General features: G+C 43.3%; 1 protein-coding gene across 1 annotated transcript in view; it reads right to left on the bottom strand.

The window, feature by feature from the left end:
* Positions 1-18,927, bottom strand: part of MTHFD1 (methylenetetrahydrofolate dehydrogenase, cyclohydrolase and formyltetrahydrofolate synthetase 1) — a 72,638-nt gene that overhangs the window by 32,899 nt on the left and 20,812 nt on the right. Inside the window, exons 3-15 of the mRNA XM_026654220.2 lie at positions 17,118-17,177; positions 14,965-15,018; positions 14,458-14,594; positions 14,137-14,237; positions 13,598-13,734; positions 12,040-12,151; positions 7,415-7,542; positions 5,251-5,348; positions 4,121-4,294; positions 3,262-3,398; positions 2,851-2,897; positions 655-762; positions 473-547 (exon numbers count right to left, since the gene is read on the bottom strand). Coding sequence (XP_026510005.1) covers positions 473-547; positions 655-762; positions 2,851-2,897; positions 3,262-3,398; positions 4,121-4,294; positions 5,251-5,348; positions 7,415-7,542; positions 12,040-12,151; positions 13,598-13,734; positions 14,137-14,237; positions 14,458-14,594; positions 14,965-15,018; positions 17,118-17,177 — 1,368 coding nt within the window. The remainder of the gene's footprint in view (positions 1-472; positions 548-654; positions 763-2,850; positions 2,898-3,261; positions 3,399-4,120; positions 4,295-5,250; positions 5,349-7,414; positions 7,543-12,039; positions 12,152-13,597; positions 13,735-14,136; positions 14,238-14,457; positions 14,595-14,964; positions 15,019-17,117; positions 17,178-18,927) is intronic.

The raw sequence follows: 18,927 nt of genomic DNA on the forward strand, positions 1-18,927 counted from the left end.
ACGTCTCTCCTTTTTTGCTCAGTTTGTATTAAAATACAATTTCCAGTCGCTCACGTTCAGAAGGCTGTGTTTTTGTGTTCAGTGCCACAATAAATACCACAGCAGGAAATGTTCATCTTCAGTCATGACTGTGTATTTGAAGGAAGTCCTTGGGGCAAGGACTATTTATTTCTGACTTATGCTGCATGAAGGACACTGAAATAACAGTAGATTATTTATAAGGGGCTCTTGTTTCTTCCTAACTTCTGTGTAGTTTACTCATTCGCTTAATAGTGTATAAAGTTAGACTGAAACCTCTTAAAGACGTGTCACAGCCCTGTCCTTGAGCTGGATTGTGGGGTAATGCATTTTTGCATGCTGCATAAATAAATACCAACAGACCAATGTAAGGTTTTTGTAATTTATCTTTTCACAGGGTAAAGACGATGCATACAGAACAGCACTAGAAACCTAACAGGCTTGATCAACTCACCTGCAGTCTTCGGATCTGAATATCAGAGAACTTCCTAACGCCATTGATCAAAGGCACCAAGCGGGTATAAAGAGCCTTGAAGAATGAGATACAATTAGCAGCTGCAGGGTGTCCAAAAAATCTTGGCAAAATAGACTGTGCTCAACACAACACAGAATGGACTCAACCGCGTCATCTCTTACCTGATCAGACTGAGTTTGCTCGTGGAACATACGAGCATCGATAGCTGCAGCTACTAGGTTATTGGCTGCCGTGATGGCGTGGATGTCACCAGTCAGGTGGAGGTTAAACTATAGGAAAAAACGGACATCAGTTATTTCACCCTTCTTTTACTTTTTTTTTGGTAGTTTGTTATAGCCAGATGGAAAGAGAAATATTAATAGCAATGTTACCGGGGGAGCGGCGGGGGGAAATTGCTCTGTGCAATGTGTGGAACAGAAGATGGAATTCATCTACAACAGAAACATGCCGCCCCCACATTTATGTCATTTTACAAACTTCCTGAACGAAGTGTTCAAAATGAGTTTCTCATGCAAAAGTCAGTTCCCCCAGCTCTGCCAGGATCATCAAGAGAAGGTTCACACAGACGATGGAAAAACATGGCTATGCTGATACCTTCATTTCAGACACATGATCTGATTTGTGCAGCATAGTGGGATTAGAGGTTAGGATTTACATCTGCTTCTTCTGGGCTTGGCATATAAAAATGGAGGCGGGGGAGAAGGGGATGCAGTTAGGGAAATTATGCATAGCAGGAGTGAAATGAAGAAGGGAGATGGTGTTAGAAAAGTCAGAAGAGATGACAGCAAGAGCCATAAAATCTTAATCCCATAGACTCCAGAAACCTCAATTACTAAGGCCTTAAAACGGACAGACGGCTGAAAACCAGAGTAACTGACGTACTAATCACCAGAGCCAATCTTATTCTAATACACAAATACGTGCCATTGCTTATTGCCTTATTTTGCACCTCTCGTTTTAATGTTCTCTACCAGCTAAATTCTTCCTGGGCTGGAGATTGCGTGCAAAAGGTATTCACCAATATCTCTGAGCCTGTACTGTGATAAATAGCTCCACAGACTTGCAAATTTTTTTTAAAAAAGATCATGTTTTGATTTATAAAAAAAAAAAAAAAAAAACCCACACGATTGGAATTGGTCTTAATACCACAGAGGTCAGAGACAGATCTTACCTATCTAGTCTGTTTTCAAGCCACAGCAGGATTGTTCCTTATTATTGTATATGGGCAAGCATTTTGGCCAGTCTAGTTAAGTGTCCCAAGTGACTGGGCTTCCGCGGCTTCCATTGGGAGATTATTTTTCCTTCGTTGAATTCACTAATATACCCCTCAGCACCATGCTAATTAAATCTTTGCCCGCCTTCACATTTACACCTTTTGTAGACTGGACACATGAATCTTTCCCTATAGTCCCCTTATCATTTCTGCTGATCTCCCTTGAATGCCCTCCAGTGTGTCACTATACTAGCTCATAGAGCAAATATCATATTCTAGGTGCAGTAACCCAAGAGACATTGCCTTCTAACTCCATGCTCTGCGATGCTATGTGTATGGACGCAGCCTCTCCCCGCCCCCTGCCAATAAACAAATCCATCATATTGCCTTTGCTGCTGCCGTATCACATTGCATATTCCTGTCTAATTTGCTGGCCACTAGCACTGCTACGTCTTGGCCTTACTGCTTTCCAAGTTTCCCTTACCCATTGTATATTAATAATCAGACATCATTATGTAGAAGTAGCACACAGAAATAGTGACAGGTTTCAGAGTAGCAGCCGTGTTAGTCTGTATCCACAGAAAGAACAGGAGTACTTGTGGCACCTTAGAGACTAACAAATTTATTAGAGGGTTGTAGCCCACGAAAGCTTATGCTCTAATAAATTTGTTAGTCTCTAAGGTGCCACAAGTACTCCTGTTCTTTCTACAGAAATAGTGTGTTCCTGAGAGTGTAAACAGTCATTGACAGTGCTACTCTACGCTCTTCCCCCTTAGATCTAAAAGTGCTTTGCAACGGAGGGCCATTGTTACCCCCACGCTACAGGTGGGAAATTGAAGCATATAGAATTAAAATGATTTGCTTATGGTCATGCAGTGAGTCGGTGGTAGAAATGGCAAGGCAATGGAGTTCTCCTTATTCCTAGTCCTATACCCTATCCACTGACCCACGCAGCCTTCCATTTAAAACAATGAAAGATTAACTCCCTCTGTCCTTAAAGTAGCTTTGCTGAAAGGAAGTCAATACCCGTTCTCAGACTTCGATCTCACTACAAACAAGAAGATTTCCAAGAAGTTAACTGAGTACAGCAGCTCTCACCAGGGTTGAACATTACACAGTCAATAAGGTCTTGTGTCAAAATTACCTCCTCCATGGGGATAACCTGCGAATATCCACCACCTGCAGCTCCACCTATAAAAAGGCATAGAAGGAAGTAATCAAACCATGCTGACTAATGCCTCCTTAGCTTTGAGCACATTTGCTTAGCCATTTTTAAAATGTCTTTATTATTGAACAAGTATGATTGAAATCCAGCACAGCATTTAGCATGAGTATATCCCAAACTTTCTTTCTTTCTAAAGAAATTAGATTCTCCGCCCACATGTCTGTGTAACCCTAAATGACCTCAGTGGGGATTACGCACCTCTATACAGAAACAGAAAACACTCTCTCCTAAGAGTTGAAATTTCTAGAACACCCATCGGCTGAATGTGCCTTCCCTGCTACTCTTCTATCCAGCATGAACGACGATCAATAGGACGCTGCCAAGTCATACCTTTTATGCCAAAGGTTGGTCCCTGAGAAGGCTGTCGGACGCAGGCAAACACATTCAGGTTGAGATGTGCTCCTAAGGCTTGAGCCAGGCCTATGGTAGTGGTGCTTTTCCCTTCTCCCAGGGGCGTGGGTGTTATGCTGCAATACACAACACCGCACATGCAATAGAATACTTGAGGCCAAGAACTTAGCAAGATTCAAAATGGGATTGGATGTTTAATGGATAACAAAGACTATCCAGAGTTAACACTAACGCATATTTTGGAAGGGATATAAGATCTCATGTTTCAGAGCTCAAGACAGCTTCTTGTAGTCAGAGTTCAGGAGGAGTCCTAGAGCTTGTCTACACTGGTGCAGACTAGAGGGGTGTAAATTTTCATTCACACGAGTGTGTCATGCACTAACTGGCCTGTGTGCACCCTGCTGGTGAACACTAGAAGTACCTTAGTGTGTATTGACAGTCCCATTTCAAACAGTACTATGATAACATGCACTAGGGAACTTCTAGTGCTCACCAGCAAGGTGCACACAGGCCAGTTAATTCATACTAGCATGTCACACACTAAAATTTACACCCCTCTGGTGTGGGCAAATGCACGGTGCAGACAAGCCCCAAGTGTGGAGCCAGTTTAATCCTACTACAGCGGTTTTACACATCCTTTGAAGCTTCTAGTGCCAGTCACTGTCAGACAGGATACTGAACTAGATGGACTCTGGGTCTGATCCAATTCCTATGACTTGCTCCAAGTTGCCTCCAACATTCTTAAAACTGTAGGGCAAAGCAGCAAGGCTCCAAAACCCTCCCCCAGAAATTCTACACCACGTTTCCCAATATCACCTTTAAGGAAGGAACAACCTACCCTGTTACGACGACATATTTGCCATCTGGCTGGTCCTTCAGGCGTTTGAGAGTTGACAGCAGAACTTTGGCTTTGGTCTGACCGTAGAGCTCCACCTCTTCGGAGAGCAAGCCAACTTCTCTAGCGAGATGACCAATGTGCTTGGGTATGCAAGATCGAGATACCTCAATGTCGCTTAAAGAAAAAAGGAGGTGAATCTAATTTGCTGAAGCATGAAACTGCCTGCTTCCCGACAAGTATAGCCCACAAGCACCCAATGCAGGATTTAAAAACTGAAATCTCTAAGCTTTACAGCTAAAGAAGTCAATCTGCCCAAGGAGGTCCTCTCAGCCCATTGTAGTATGGGTAAGGGCATCTCCCAAGTCAGCTTTGCTACTGATGCCTGTTACATGGGAATTTTCTAGTCTTTCCTGTGACATTTCAAACACTTGCAAGTGTTTGTTATTAACAGGAGATCTAATTCAACAACTCTTATCTCAAGGTGCTTTTGTTATCTCAGACTTCAGCTCTCCCAAGGCAAAGGAAGGCATCTTGTTACTTGCTGCTTCAGCCATTATGCATCTAACTGGCCCTAGCAGTCTCTGGCTTGCAAGAGGGCTGAGAAGATTAGCGTTCGTACAGAGCTTGAGGCCCTGATTCAAGAAAATATTTAAGCACATGCTTAAGTCCCACTGAAGTCCGTCAATGTGACCTATGACCATACATAATACTTTGCTGAACTGGGGTCTCCATATGTAAATGGCTATGGAGGTGCTAGTAGTACTGCTCTGGGGCAGCATCATTGCCTGCCATTATCATACAATTATCCATATTTTAAAAACTACCATGTTGCCCCCTGCATATTGGCCAATACCATAAATTGCATCGTTGTACACAACGAGGCCTCTGTCCTGGAGCATGATGTGTGCCTGTCTGGAGCCCTCATGCCACCGAGGGGGCTCAGACAGGCAAAGGAGCCTGGTCGCACATGTCACTCTGCAGGACTGGACTGGAATGCTTTCCTCTGCAAAACGCAGAGCAAGCCTGCGTACAAACCTGCCATGGGAATTCCCATACACAGCCCCAGAGAAAACAAAGAACAGAAACACGACGTTACTAGATCGCCAGCAGTAGTTTATTTGAAGTGTTACCTCGGCACAGGAGTCCATAAGCTGAGCTGGTTGTACTGGATGATCCATTTCCCAGGTTGGAATTGCTCTAGAAAACGTTGCGCGCTCTCGACTGTGCTCTGAACGTGCATAAAAAGGCTCAGCTTAGTCACAAATGTTGCAACACGTTGGTTAATAAACACAGGTTCAGAAAGGACTGCCCAGCCCCCTCCCTTCTATCTCAGACAGCGACCAATGCTCTGATTAAAGCCATTTATTTAAATTTCTCAATGAGACTTTTTAAAATGCTTACACTGGGCTTATTTCCTCCCCACCCACCCCCATTGCCTCCCCCCTCCCCCAAAGGCAGCCAGGGGCCGCTGTAGCTGTAGGCAAACCAGGCAGCTGCCTAGGGTGGCGGGGCCAAACCTGAGCAGCGCTGTGACCCTGTACGCCCGGTTGCAATGTCACTCACTCAAATTTGACCCAGCCACACACCCCTCTCTTGGCAGAGGGGCGGCCAGGCCATATTTAAGTGTCATTGAGATCTGGCACTTGCCCCCCACCATCATAACCACCAAGCCACCAGAAGGCTTGTTGCACCCGCTAGAAAGTTCTACCCCCTCGTTTCCCCCCCCTGCAGCTGAGAATCTCTGTTCTAGGCGGTAGGAGGAGGCAGCCCCCTGAAGTTTTGCCTAGGATGGCTGATTGTCTTGAGCAGCCTCTGAAGGCAGGTGCTGTGCTACTGCTATCTTTCTTGTGCCACCTCATGGCTTGTTTTAAAATTACAGCTAGTGCTCCCTAAGAGCCCCACCAGCGAAGCCTGTTCAGCCCACTTTCCAGGCACTCTGGGTTCCTGGCAGGGCCGGCCCTAGGCCAAATGGCACCCCAGGCAAGGAGCAACTTCAGCACCCCACCCTCCATTTGTTAAAATTTTTTATTGCATTTGTAGCCCATTTCACGACTTTCATGCATGATTTGCACGCGTGATTTATCCGTCATATGATAAATCTGCACACTAGGATCTGTAAATCTGTATTTAGTCATGCCATATATAAGCAAATAAAATTATTCATTTCCTTTAAGCTTATAGAAACTTTTTAATTTTAAGAATAACTGAAATGTACTAACATGAAGAAATCGAACTGGGCACTACGATCGGGTAGACCAATATTAAATAATGTTACAATAGGTGACAGCCTTAGAACGTTAACCCTAGTCCTTTAGTTCAAAAGGTCGCTTTTCTTGCCTTTACCCTCGTGAACTGAAGCACAGCTTCCCATTAAATATGTCCTTTATTAGTCGCTGCCTACACTCTTCGAGTTTTAAAACACAAGTACCCTTTCACAATTACACAATAAAACAAGGTTCACAATATTGCAGCTGGGGCTCTCACTTCATTCTGATATCCCACTGACTGACTGGTGACTCCCCGCCCCTTATATACCCATGAGGGCCTGGCTGACAACATTCTAGGAGGTTCAAGGAAAGCGTAGTTCTCAGAAAGTCTGGAAGGTTCCATGAGATTCTACAAAGGTCCAGAACATTCTAGGTTAGTGAAAAGGGAATCCACATACAGAATACCTGAAACATTTTACTTCAAACATTCTATTTTCCCTTTTGCTTCTAACAAAAACAGCTTCCCAAGCCCGGCGTGCCCCCAAGTCTGGCGCCCCAGGGAGTGACCTGTCTCTAAATCCGGCCCTGTTCCTGGGAGTCATGAGCCATCTCCCAACAAGCTAGAGCTGCAGTCCCCCTGCACTGTTGAAACTCTTCTCTGGAGGCGGGGGGAGGGGATGGGGTGGGGACAATGACTTTCCTCTGCCAGGATTCTAGCGAATTAAGCCCACTGCAAACCTGGATTGCTTTTCACAGCGTCAGGAAGAGGGCATGCAAGGCACCAGGCTAGTGACATGGGAAATCACTCAACTCTTGAGACAAACCCCATTAGGTAACATGATGCGTGTCAGTGAAGTCATAAGCAAAGAGACAGCGAACAAAACCTCAAACACACACAAGTAGCATACACACAAAGCCGTGTAGGGCATTTCTGTGGGATGTTTGACCAGTGGCACACAGCCTAACTTCTCCCAGGCACTCACCCACCCCCAGAAATGCCCACCGTTATTTACTGTGTGTTAGTTGGCTAGTCATACAAATGCACAAAAAGGACAGGTAGGACACATTCTGTCTGCGGTTCACATACCTGCATTAGCATGGCCACGGTCATAGGTCCCACACCGCCAGGGACGGGGGTGATGTATGAAGCTCTTTCCTTTGCTGCACTGTAAGCCACATCTCCTACTACCGTTTTCCCACTCGGCTTTGTACTGTCTGGGAGGGGGAGATAAAGTTATGCACAGGGCATTTCACTGAAACAAAAGAGACTGAACTCCCACTGGGACGAGGGCTCGCACACATCGAAATAAAAGTTCAGCCACACGGCAAGCAGCAAAGAGATAAAATGATCAAGCTGGAAAATGCTAGATTTCTTTGTTTCCCAAAGGGTAATTTTAGGGCTTGTGAACTCAGACTGGATCAATAGCACTATCTACCCAGAGACCAGGTAGAACACAGGCAGTCTCTACTTCCTTGAGGGTGCTGGGGTTTCCTTAAAGGGACACGTAACCTGGGAAATTTCATAGAAGGCTCCAGATCACATGGTGCTTCTGGGAAGGGAAGGGGAGGGACCATGTGTTCACAAAGTCCTGGCTTTGTGGGAGCAGGAGGAGCAGCTGAGGTGTGGAACTAAACCCACCAACTCATTTAGCCCCCCATACTGCTGTTGGAAATTGTCCTGAATTGGAAATACAGCTTTCAGTCAGACTGGAAGCAGTGAGGGGTGGGGGAGGAACATGTTTTCCAGCAATAAGAAGCTACATTTCCCTTTGCTCTTCATATTTAGGTTAAATTAGATTTCCTGCATTTCAGAGCAAGCCGAGGCTCTGATCTGTTCTGCACTTAAGTGATTACATACTATGAAGTGTGGCACATGACTTGAAAATACGAGATGGAATTAGGTAGAACATTTAATCTTGCCAGCACGCTATAAATAACGACACAGGAGCTGAAACTGAATACTAATACACCACTTTATAACACAAGTTACACTTCAACCATTATGAACAAGTATCATGCCATACACTGGTTGACTTACACTGAAGAAATTCACCACTCCTTAGAGGACAGAGTTTTCCATTCCCCCCCCCCCGCCCAGTTTCTTGCTTTGTTCAAATGGTTGGCCAGCAATACTGCAGTATCACTAGATTAGTGTCCAGTCAAATTAAACTTGAAATACAACTTAATCCCCCTCCTCCATTTAAACATCTTAAATTTCTATTTCTCTAATAAGTCTCTCTTCTCTATTTGGCAAAGGTTAATCACCACCCCCCACCATTCCCCATAAATAAATGGTCCAGAAGCCAATATGTTTTGGGATTTTTTTAATTCACTGTGCATTAAGTGAGGTTGGCAGGGAGGTTTACCTGTCTGGAGACAGAACTCATTCACCTACTCAGCAGAGGAACTCAATTTTAGGTGTAGCACACCAAAATGGTGGCTTTCACTTTCTCTGCAAGAGTGGTGGATGTTTACTTCAGTGATATAGAACGCAGAGGACATTACATGAAGAGGGATGTAAACATCTGATCTGAAAGAAGTTTACACTTCCCAGTTTATCTCAAAGCAAGAAATCAGAAATGTTTAATTTTTTAATAAACCAGAAAGAAATCTCAATTAAGCAGTATTATAACCAGAGGGCCACATTTCACCCTCGGTTGCTCTTGTGCAGCTCCATGCACTTCAATGTGGCTGTACAACATGAATGTTGGACAGAATATAATCAAAAGCTTTAACATAAATACTATGAACAAATATATAAAACAACAGGAGACTGAAAAATGGAAAGGGAAGTCAAAACAAAAGCAACTAAAGTCAACACTAATTCTACAACCACTGTTACTGACGACTAGCAGTTTTGAAGTTTTGCTACATTTGTGTGTTAAGTGACAAGTTTCCTTTTTGTGTTCAAAGCCTGAACCACGTCATGGCTGTTAAATCCTGTTTCTACAGCAACTGTTAGTAATCTGCAAACTTGCTGCCTGAGCTGCAGAATAATTCAGCCTCCCATCCTGAAGCGCAACTTGATTAGGAATGCAAAAGGCAAATAATGTAATTACATTTTCTTCTAAGGATGCCAAGGATGACTACAAATCATACTAGCAACAAAGCCTCAGTCCCTGAGAACAAAATCAAACAATTGATAAATAATGCACTCAAAACAAAACATCCTAATCTGGGTCTGATACACAGGCAAGCCAGAGAAGCACATTTTATTCTCTATTGTGAAGCTAAGTCTGCAAGATAATATAAATGAAGAGGAAATGGTGACTATTTGATGAGCTTTAAAATATTTTCCCTCTTGTGCTTCAAGAAGTGGTCAGTTGGAGGATCTTTTATTGTCTGTTCTCCCCCAGTCATCCTCTAACCCACCTCTCCACTATACTTTCCACACACACACGCTGCATCTTCCTAAACATACAACAGATTTTCTTCACTGCTAAAATATCAGAAGACAAAAAAGTTCAATAGCTAGAGGTCAAAGAAACTAAATGGTGGCATTTTATAGATATGAGACTACAAGGCCCCTTCCCAGAGTACACAGTCAAATCTGCACACCTGAAAAAGAACTGCTCACATCAGGATAAAAGACTCAACACCTGGAAGGACAAGGTGGCCGAGGCGATATCTTTTACTGGACCAACTTCTGTTGGTGAAAGAGACAAGCCTTCGAGCTACACAGAGCTCTTCTTCTGAAAGTCAGTTGTAAAGATATTCGCTGTTGGATGCTATTGCTGTAAAATTTCACAGGGCCAGACTGATTCCCCAGTGGGTTAGCTCTGCACAGGGACATGCAAGCATCTACTCAATGTTTTCTTGAAGTTCTTGCTAGCAGGCCAGGACAGGGTGTTGATTGGTCTTCTCCTTGGCTGCAGCAATCTGCTTGTCCAATTCCTAAACTCATGGATTCCAAATAGTCTACTGAGGTTCAAGGACACCCAATACAGGGGATCTCTGATACACCCCATCTTCCAGCTCTCCCATCCCACACAAATAGAGGCTCCCCAGGACCTAGAACTACCCCTTAAAGGAGGGTTCCAAACTGTGGAAAGGAAGCAGTGTAAGCAAGAGTGCCCTGTGGGATTTTTTTGAAAGAGGGCAAAGACTATGCTGATTCTGTGGCCCACCCCCAATACTGCTCTTCTGTCCCCTCTCCACAGCACAGAGGATTTCTGTAGGGCTGGAACAATGCAGATGAGATGCCACTCCCCCATCTCCATCCTTTGGGCCACAATTTGCTGCATCTCAGCCCTCCCCACCTAGGGAGACCAGTTATAATACAATACACAGTGCTGAGGCCAAACAGCTTTCTCTCAATCCCAGAGCTGCAATTCACAGTCTCTGCAGGTACACCTCTACCCCGATATAACGCGACCCGATATAACACCAATTCGGATATAATGCGGTAAAGCAGCGCTCCGGGGGGGGCGGGGCTGCGCACGCCGGTGGATCAAAGCAAGTTCGATATAACGCGGTTTCACCTATAACGCGGTAAGATTTTTTGGCTCCTGAGGACAGCGTTATATTGGGGTAGAGGTGTATCTAGCTGGGAACACTTACATCCACTGGAGGCCAGTTTGTGCTACTTTCTACCTAGCATTCAGAGCACAGGAATTCTGTTAATCTCAGACAATGGGCCAGCAGCAGCATACTCTGGGAAGAGCTTTTCTTGGAGAAGCTGACAAAGCAGCCACTGTTTCCCCTCTAGCATCACGATCCTCACCCTGGTTTCCCAAAGGTTCCACAGCATTTCCCGGGGGTTCTTTTAAAGCTTGTGATGAGGAGGGGAGAAGCAGGTGGAAGCTTTGCAAAACTCTGTAGCTTCCAAGACTGAACACTAGTGTTCAATACGGAATATTTCCACAGGATACATTTTAAAGTGCTTTCTGCTAAGCCTCATATCTCCCCAAATGCGCCAGCCTATAGAACTGCCACAGGTGATTCTGCGCTAGGTCCAAACATTTCTAAAGTCAGAAAGACAAAAGTGATCATCAAGGAAATCAGGACCAACTTCTCAGACATGCAGTCCAGTCCACGCAAGCTCTTGAACCATGGCAAGACAATGGTATACCGGGAACACAATAGTATTTTTATTTGCAACATACTAACAGGGGAGGCTGCAATCTGCTTTGTTTTATGAAAATCAAGCATGGCTCTTTGGTTCCTGACAGATTGCCAAAGTTTGGGTGGCCCGGCACAGATATATCAAATAACAATAAACAGCAAGGGCAGTTTTATGTGAAGCAGAGGACTTAATGTTTTTAACTACAACAACTCAGATGTCATCTGCAAGAGGCAAGGCAGCTGAGCTGTAGGCGAGAAATGTCTTTACCTTCCATTAGATAATTACATTGCAACAAAACGACTGATCAATTATAAAGCTACCTTCTTAAAAGCCCTGGGGGCGTAGGTATGATGACAGCTTGACTGTGACTAATTTCCTATATCATGTAATACCTGTAACTTGGATTTAAAATGAGGGAGGGGGGGGACCAGAATGAGCCAGACCATCTGTTTCTTCTTTACAAGTGACAAAAAGTAGTTAAATTAAACCCTAGACAAAAATCCATAGCCAGATGATTTTCCGCCAGACCCTCCAGTGGTTTGCAAATTATATTATGATTCAAGACAATAGTCCTTCAAGTTTAAGTAGAGGTCTCCATCAAGATGCAGCAACGGTGTAATACCCCCCACCCACCCACACATGCTTACCTGGTATATAGTTGATTCCACAGTCTATTACTACAGCACCGGGTTTAATCCATTCCCCTTTTACCATTTCAGGTTTACCAGCCGCAACCACCAGGATATCAGCTTTACTAACCTATCAAAATAACTCTGCGTCACTACAGCAGATACAAAGCAGGTCATTTTTGGTTTACTTTTAGTCATTTGCATTTTCAAAAAAGCAACAGTGTCCCCAACACAAAACAAAAATCCTCCCTGAAGCCCAGGGATGGGTGGGAAGGAAATATTTCTATGGCTACTTTGAAGACCTTGTGACTGTGAATTCAGAGGCAGGGAGTTAAATTAGGAGCACCTGAAGATCACCTTTCCACCTCATGCTGACTCTATTTGATCTTTATAACCATTAATCTTTGTTAATGCAGGTCAGAGTTCTATCTATTATTACTGTTGGTATTACAATAGCACACAGAAGCTCCAACCAGGAGGGGGACTCCATTGGGCCTGGCACATACACTGTACAGACATATAGTGAGAGAGAGTCCCTGCCCTGAAGAGCTTACAACCTAAACAGACAAAGGGGGCAGAACAGAGAAGCTAAGCGACATGCTCAAGGTCACATAGCAGGTCAGTGGCAGAGGTGGGAGTAGAATCCATGTGTCCCAACTCCTAGGCAAGGACTGTATGTACCAGCCCATGCTTAACACTATTGTATATTCATTTTCTTCTCCTCAAGTTAACCCATACTGTTTCCTACAGCAGAGCTGTTCTTTTCAGAGTAGGTTGGGTGGAGAAACAGCCAGAACATCTCAGAAAGCCATCGGCCATACCTCCTGCACATGCCTCTAAACCAACCAGTGTTAGCAACCCAGTCTTCTGGCTCAAATCATTATTATGGATTCATTCTTTTAACATTCAGGAGGTCGTAACACAAAACGCACTGCAATTTGGCATTACCACTCACTTAGACCATATTGATACGTCTGGCAGACCTGCTCAAAGCTCTATAGTTAAAGATGCGAACAGAAATCTATTATGAGGGTCATTTCAATACTTACTTTACCCCATCTAGTTTTTCATAGGAAGTAGTTATCTTTTTGATTTTTCTTTATATTAAAAGGGAGAAGATTTATATTTGAGATTTTATTAATACTTTGCACTTAAACCATTAATAAGCCTAACAACAACCTTGTGAGGTTGGGTCAGTTTTGTTATCCCCACTTTAAACACCATAGGAATACCCGAGTTCTGTTTTACAGTATCATAGAGCACTGCAGCTTTTCTGATCTGTGTTACATTCATACACATCCACTCTTTTGCTTCATCGCTGAAGCGTGTCAATTGTCTGGAAAAATCCAAGTAGGTGGCAATACAGCCACCACACCATTGCTGTGATTTACTCTTGCTGTTGAGCAGGAAAATGGGACCAGTCTCATGAGCAATTTTAAAGACCTCTGTGAAAAGCTTTTTTGGGAGTTAATCTTAATAGAGGCTTCTAAAGTACAGGCTTTTGCAAACTCATTTGTGGAAAGAGACAGGCATGTGTATATATTGTACAGGGTCTAAATAAACACCCTGTCCTTACCTCCTCAGCCAATGCTGCAGTTTTTGTGTGGCAAGTGGTTACAGTTGCATGGCTCCAGAGTAGAAGGTCATGCATTGGAGCACCGACTATCTTACTGCGTCCAATCACCACTGCTTTTTTACCTGCAATTTGGATGCCTGAAACATAATAAGATTCAGTTTTAGGTTAGCAGTCCAAACAACCTGGGTGCATCCCAGCTGCCAATTAATTCAATTTTATTCTAGAGCCATTAGTCAGCATAGATCCAGACGTGCTCTTAGGAAAGTCACAATTAGTCATCCTGGGCTAGAAAACACAGCTTTCTACGCGATGGGGCTTTGAAGGTCAAGAAGTGGAAGGTGGAGAGCTTTAAGAAATCGCCTTTCCTAGTGGGGTGGAGGGACAGAGGAAAACTAGTGCTTTTAGAAAAGGCTATAATATACTGTACACTAAGCATAATTTTTCAGCTCATCAAGGGACTGACACACAATGTACTCATCAATAATGAGGACAGGACTAAGGAGAACCATCAGTCCCCCAAATATACTTTAATTACTTACCTGTCTGTCTGATAAGCTCCATGCATCCTTTGGGTGTACAGGGGATGAAGCAGTCTCCAAGGTCACCTCTGGACAGTTTCCCAGCATTGATGCTAGTTAACCTAAAGTATATGAAGGGAGGGGACAATGGTATGTATGTGCCAGGAATAGGATCTTAAAGTTACACTAACTGGGAAATGATCAGTTTCCATAACACCAATATTTATATATTTTAAAGTTATTTGTTAAATTTAGAATCATTACCTTAAGCGGATAGGTTTAAAAGAAAGAGAGCAAGTTGTATGCTAAAACAATTACCCTCCAACTGCAAAATCTGCTTACCCATCTACATCCTTTTCAGGTGTAACAGCATTGGTCACTTTCTCTGTACTGATGGATTTATCTGTATCTAGAGGCAATTGTACTATAAATCCATGAACTGCAGGGTCTTCATTCAAAACAGTGATGCACCTCAGCACCTATATATTTAAGGTGGGGACAGGATAAAAACATTAAGAATTATAAATTTAAACAAGTCTGGTGCAAGTACTTGAATGTTGCATTATCTGGCTGGATATAATTTGGGAACAACACACAAATACAAAATGTTTAGTTCTCCCATATAAAAATATAAATTACTTGTGGATTTGTCTTTTCAGAAACATCTAGATTAAATTCTTTAAAAATTTGCAGCATTTGGTGATCTCTATTCTTTTTGCATGAGTCACCCCTTAAAGGCAAGTGTTTCTTTATATAAAAACATAGGTCAAAGAAATATACACACATTTTATCTTTTTAATACCAAACCAAAATTAAGGGCTTCTTAACAAGACTGACCAAGTCACTTACCTCAGCTTCTGTTGCAGTGTTTGGCAGCTTAATGTGATTGGCATTGATCCCAATCTGCAAAAGAGAGAACTCAGAAGTGATCTGGTTTTCTAACTGACGTAAGAGGCAAGATGTAAAAACAGCATGGCAGTTCTCTCATTCCAGCCCAGGCTTGTGATAGAATCCATCATGCTTTCTAGTCTGACCGAGGGACAGGCAATAAAGTCCTATTACTCAGAAGTACATAAGCCAAAGAGAAGATCAAGATTAGTACCCCACCTAATTAACTTTTCTGTCATTGTTTTTATTGCCCCATACTGTTACATAGGTTACAAAACAAAGAGAATCTCTAGTTATGGGATGGCAATTCAGCCTGATAGCAGCTGCTATACTAGCAATGACAAAAATGACACTGCTCTGGAATGCTAGCAAAAGGCAACAAGACATCAGCCATCATCTTGGACAACAGGAGCCAATTTCCCCTTCCACAAGGCAGGGTGTACTGTAGCATATAAGTATCAGTTGGTAGCCGTGTTAGTCTGTATCTACAAAAACAACGAGGAGTCCGGTGGCATCTTAAAGACTAACAGATTTATTTGAGCATAAGCTTTCGTGGATAAAAAACCAACTTCTTCAGATGCATGGAGTGAAAATTACAGATGCAGGCACAAATATACTGACACATGAAGAGAAGGGAGTTACCTTATGAGGAATGGTAACATACAAAAGCCAGTAGGAGAACACTTCAATCTCCCTGGACATTCTATAACAGATTTAAAAGTAGCCATACTTGAACAAGAAAGTTCAAAAACAGACTTCAAAGAGAAACTGCAGAGTTACAATTCATTTGAAAATTTAACACCATAATTTGGGCTTAAATAGGGACTGGGAGTGGCTGGCTCACTACAAAAGCAATTTTCCCTCTCTTTGTATTGACACCTCCTCATCAGTTATTGGGAGTGGACCACATCCACCCTGAGAGAATTGGCCCTGTCAACACTGGTAAACTCTGTAAGTGTAGACATACCCCTTGTAAGGTAACTCCCTTCTCTTCACGGGTCAGTATATTTATGCCTGCATCTGTAATTTTCACTCTAGGCATCTGAAGAAGTGGGTTTTTTTACCCACGAAAGCTTATGCCCAAATAAATCTGTCTTTAAAGTGCCACCGGACTCCTCGGTGTTTTTGTACCATAGAGTGGCTGCAGGGCAATGAGTTGAAATAAAGCAACTGCAGGAGTACGCCTTCATGAGGTATAAAGAGCAGGAGTCTAGGGGTTCGCTAGGCCAGAGGACAGAACAGTGCAGTGGGCCCATGGAAACTAAGAGCTTGTCTACACTATAAACATTTGCACCAGCTAACTACATTGATATTGCCAGAGTAAGCCACACCAGTGCAAGCCCCAGTTTATATCAGTGCAGCTTGTCTACATTAGGGGTTTGCAAAGGTATAGCCATATGGAGGGCTTTAAAGGCATGTTTTTATTACCTGGTATGTGTAGGGTGGGGTGTATAATACACCTCTACCCCGATATAACACGAATTTGGATATAACGCGGTAAAGCAGCGCTCTGGGGGGTGGGGCTGCGCGCTCTGGCAGATCAGCGCGTCTGGCTCCGACACGCTGCTCTGAGCGGCGTGTTAAGGGTGGGAGGCAGGCGGGAGGGCAAGCAGGATGAGGAGGCGAATGGGGAGGTGAGTGGCAGGCAGGAGCGGGCTGTGGAGGCAGGCAGGCGGGAAGACGGCGAGCAGGAGAGCGGTAGTTGGGTGGATGCAGGGAGGTGCGCCCGACAGACCGTGAGGAGACTAGTGGGGAGGCGAGCAGCAGGCAGGTAGGTGGGGTGAGGAGGTGAGCGGAGGCTGGGTGGGCGGGAGCGCTGGGTGGACGGTGAGGAGACTAGAGGGGAGGCTGATTTGTCCCGGACCTCGCACCCCTCTAGGGACGACTCCGACACGCTGCTCTGAGCGGCGTGTTAAGGGTGCCGGGCCGGGGCTGAGGGGTTAGATAAGGGGCAGAGGGTCTCGGGGGGCGGTCAGGGGACAAGGAGCCTTCCCTACCCGATATAACGCAGTTTCACCTATAACGCAGTAAGATTTTTTGGCTCCCGAGGACCGCGTTATATCAGGGTAGAGGTGTATTTACGAAGAAAATTAAAGTTATGACCTAGGCATTACCTCAGCAGCAGCCTTCAGCTTCATACTAATGTAGATATTTGAATCATCCCGATCCCCAACCTAGCGGGTGAAAGGACAGAGACAAATCACAATGGAAAGCAGAACTACAGACAGACAGAAATATATATCTGAATTTGAATGACTGTTCTTTTGTTCAACTGTAGTTATATTACAGGGACAGCGTGACTCAAGAGTCTTCCTATAGCAAAAGAATACAGCCAGACAGAGCTAATGGGAAATGTCCTTTTAAGTGAAAGATAGGTAAACAGTTTGGCTAATTTTCTAAGTAGCAGTCATTTATGGCTTTTGAAAGCCTTTAATATGGTACATTCCAAAGCAGAGAAAACTGCCCAGTCTCTTTCCTGAAAAAGAAACATCTACAATGTATTAACATGACTTGCAAGTACAGACATAGCTTTATACCCAATAGCACTGCCAGGATCTTTCAGCCTTATTGATCACTGATCAGAAAACAGCAACTTCCCATAGTGCAGAACACGCTATGTAGAGTTACTGGCTACGAAGCACAGTTTAAATATAAGAGAGTTTTTGGACTCACGAATTAACAGAGGCTAGATCTGATGTGAACCACTGCTCTGTATGCAATGAAACCAACAACAATTCCACACTAAAAGAGTCACCAGATATTTGCTTCCTCTAATTGAGGGTAGAGGTCCTGAGACGGTGATGAGACAAGAGAAGTCACTCTTGACCTCCTTGTCTGGCAGCATACAATACTGATATGTGCTCATGTCAAATTTCCACCAGAGTCAGAGCATGCAGGGAAGAAACCCCACCATCAGAAAAGAGCAAGATCTAAGCTCAGATACTCGGCTTCTATGTCAGTTCAAAGTAGGAGCTCAGATTACATACACACAATTAAATCTCTGGTCTTCACTTCACTGATGATGCCCCTCTCGACATGGCAAACCTTGTCGCTGCACATATTTAAGCAGCATCTCCCTTGCCTGGCTACTTGTATGCAAAACACACTAATATATCTGCATGTCCTTTAGTGTTGGAGCAATGGCTCAAGATCCTGACTGCACTGCTCCTGGGGGCTTCAGGAGGATGTCCATACTGGGAGAGATTCACCGCTAGCCGAGTGATCATATATCAATTCTGAATTGAGCTCATTTCATATATGAAACACCCAGTTACTTGATTAAGGCCATCAGGCAAGTTGGGCCTATTTAATATACATGAAGTCTAATTATGTGTGTATATTAGGCTGTCAATTAATCGCAGTTAACTCAAGTAATTAATGCAAAACAAATTAAATAGATTAAAAATAGCCAAGATTAATCACAGTTTTAATCACACTGTTAAACAATAACAGAATACCAATTTAAATGTATTATAAATATTTTTGGATGTTTTTCTACATATTCAAATATATTGATTTCAATTACAACTCAGAATAAAAGTGTACAGCGCTCACTTTAGCTTATAACTTTTGAATACAAATATTTGCACTGTAAAAAAGATCAAGAAATAGTATTTTTAATTCACCTCATTCAAGTACTGTAGTGCAGTAGCTCTGAACCTTTCCAGACTACTGTACCCCTTTCAGGAGTCTGATTTGTCTTGCATACCCCCAAGTTTTGCCTCAATTAAAAACTATTTGCTTACAAAAATCAGACATAAAAATACAAAAGTGACACAGCACACTATTACTGAAAAATTGCTTACTTTCTCATTTTTACCAATCATTATAAAATAAATCAACTAGACTATAAATATTGCACTTACATTTCAGTGTATAGTATATAGAGCAGTATAAAATCATTGTCTGTATGACATCTTTGTT

Source organism: Terrapene carolina, unplaced genomic scaffold (assembly GCF_002925995.2).
Source record: "Terrapene carolina triunguis isolate 2854851 unplaced genomic scaffold, T_m_triunguis-2.0 Scaffold189, whole genome shotgun sequence".
Classification (NCBI taxonomy): domain Eukaryota; kingdom Metazoa; phylum Chordata; order Testudines; family Emydidae; genus Terrapene; species Terrapene triunguis.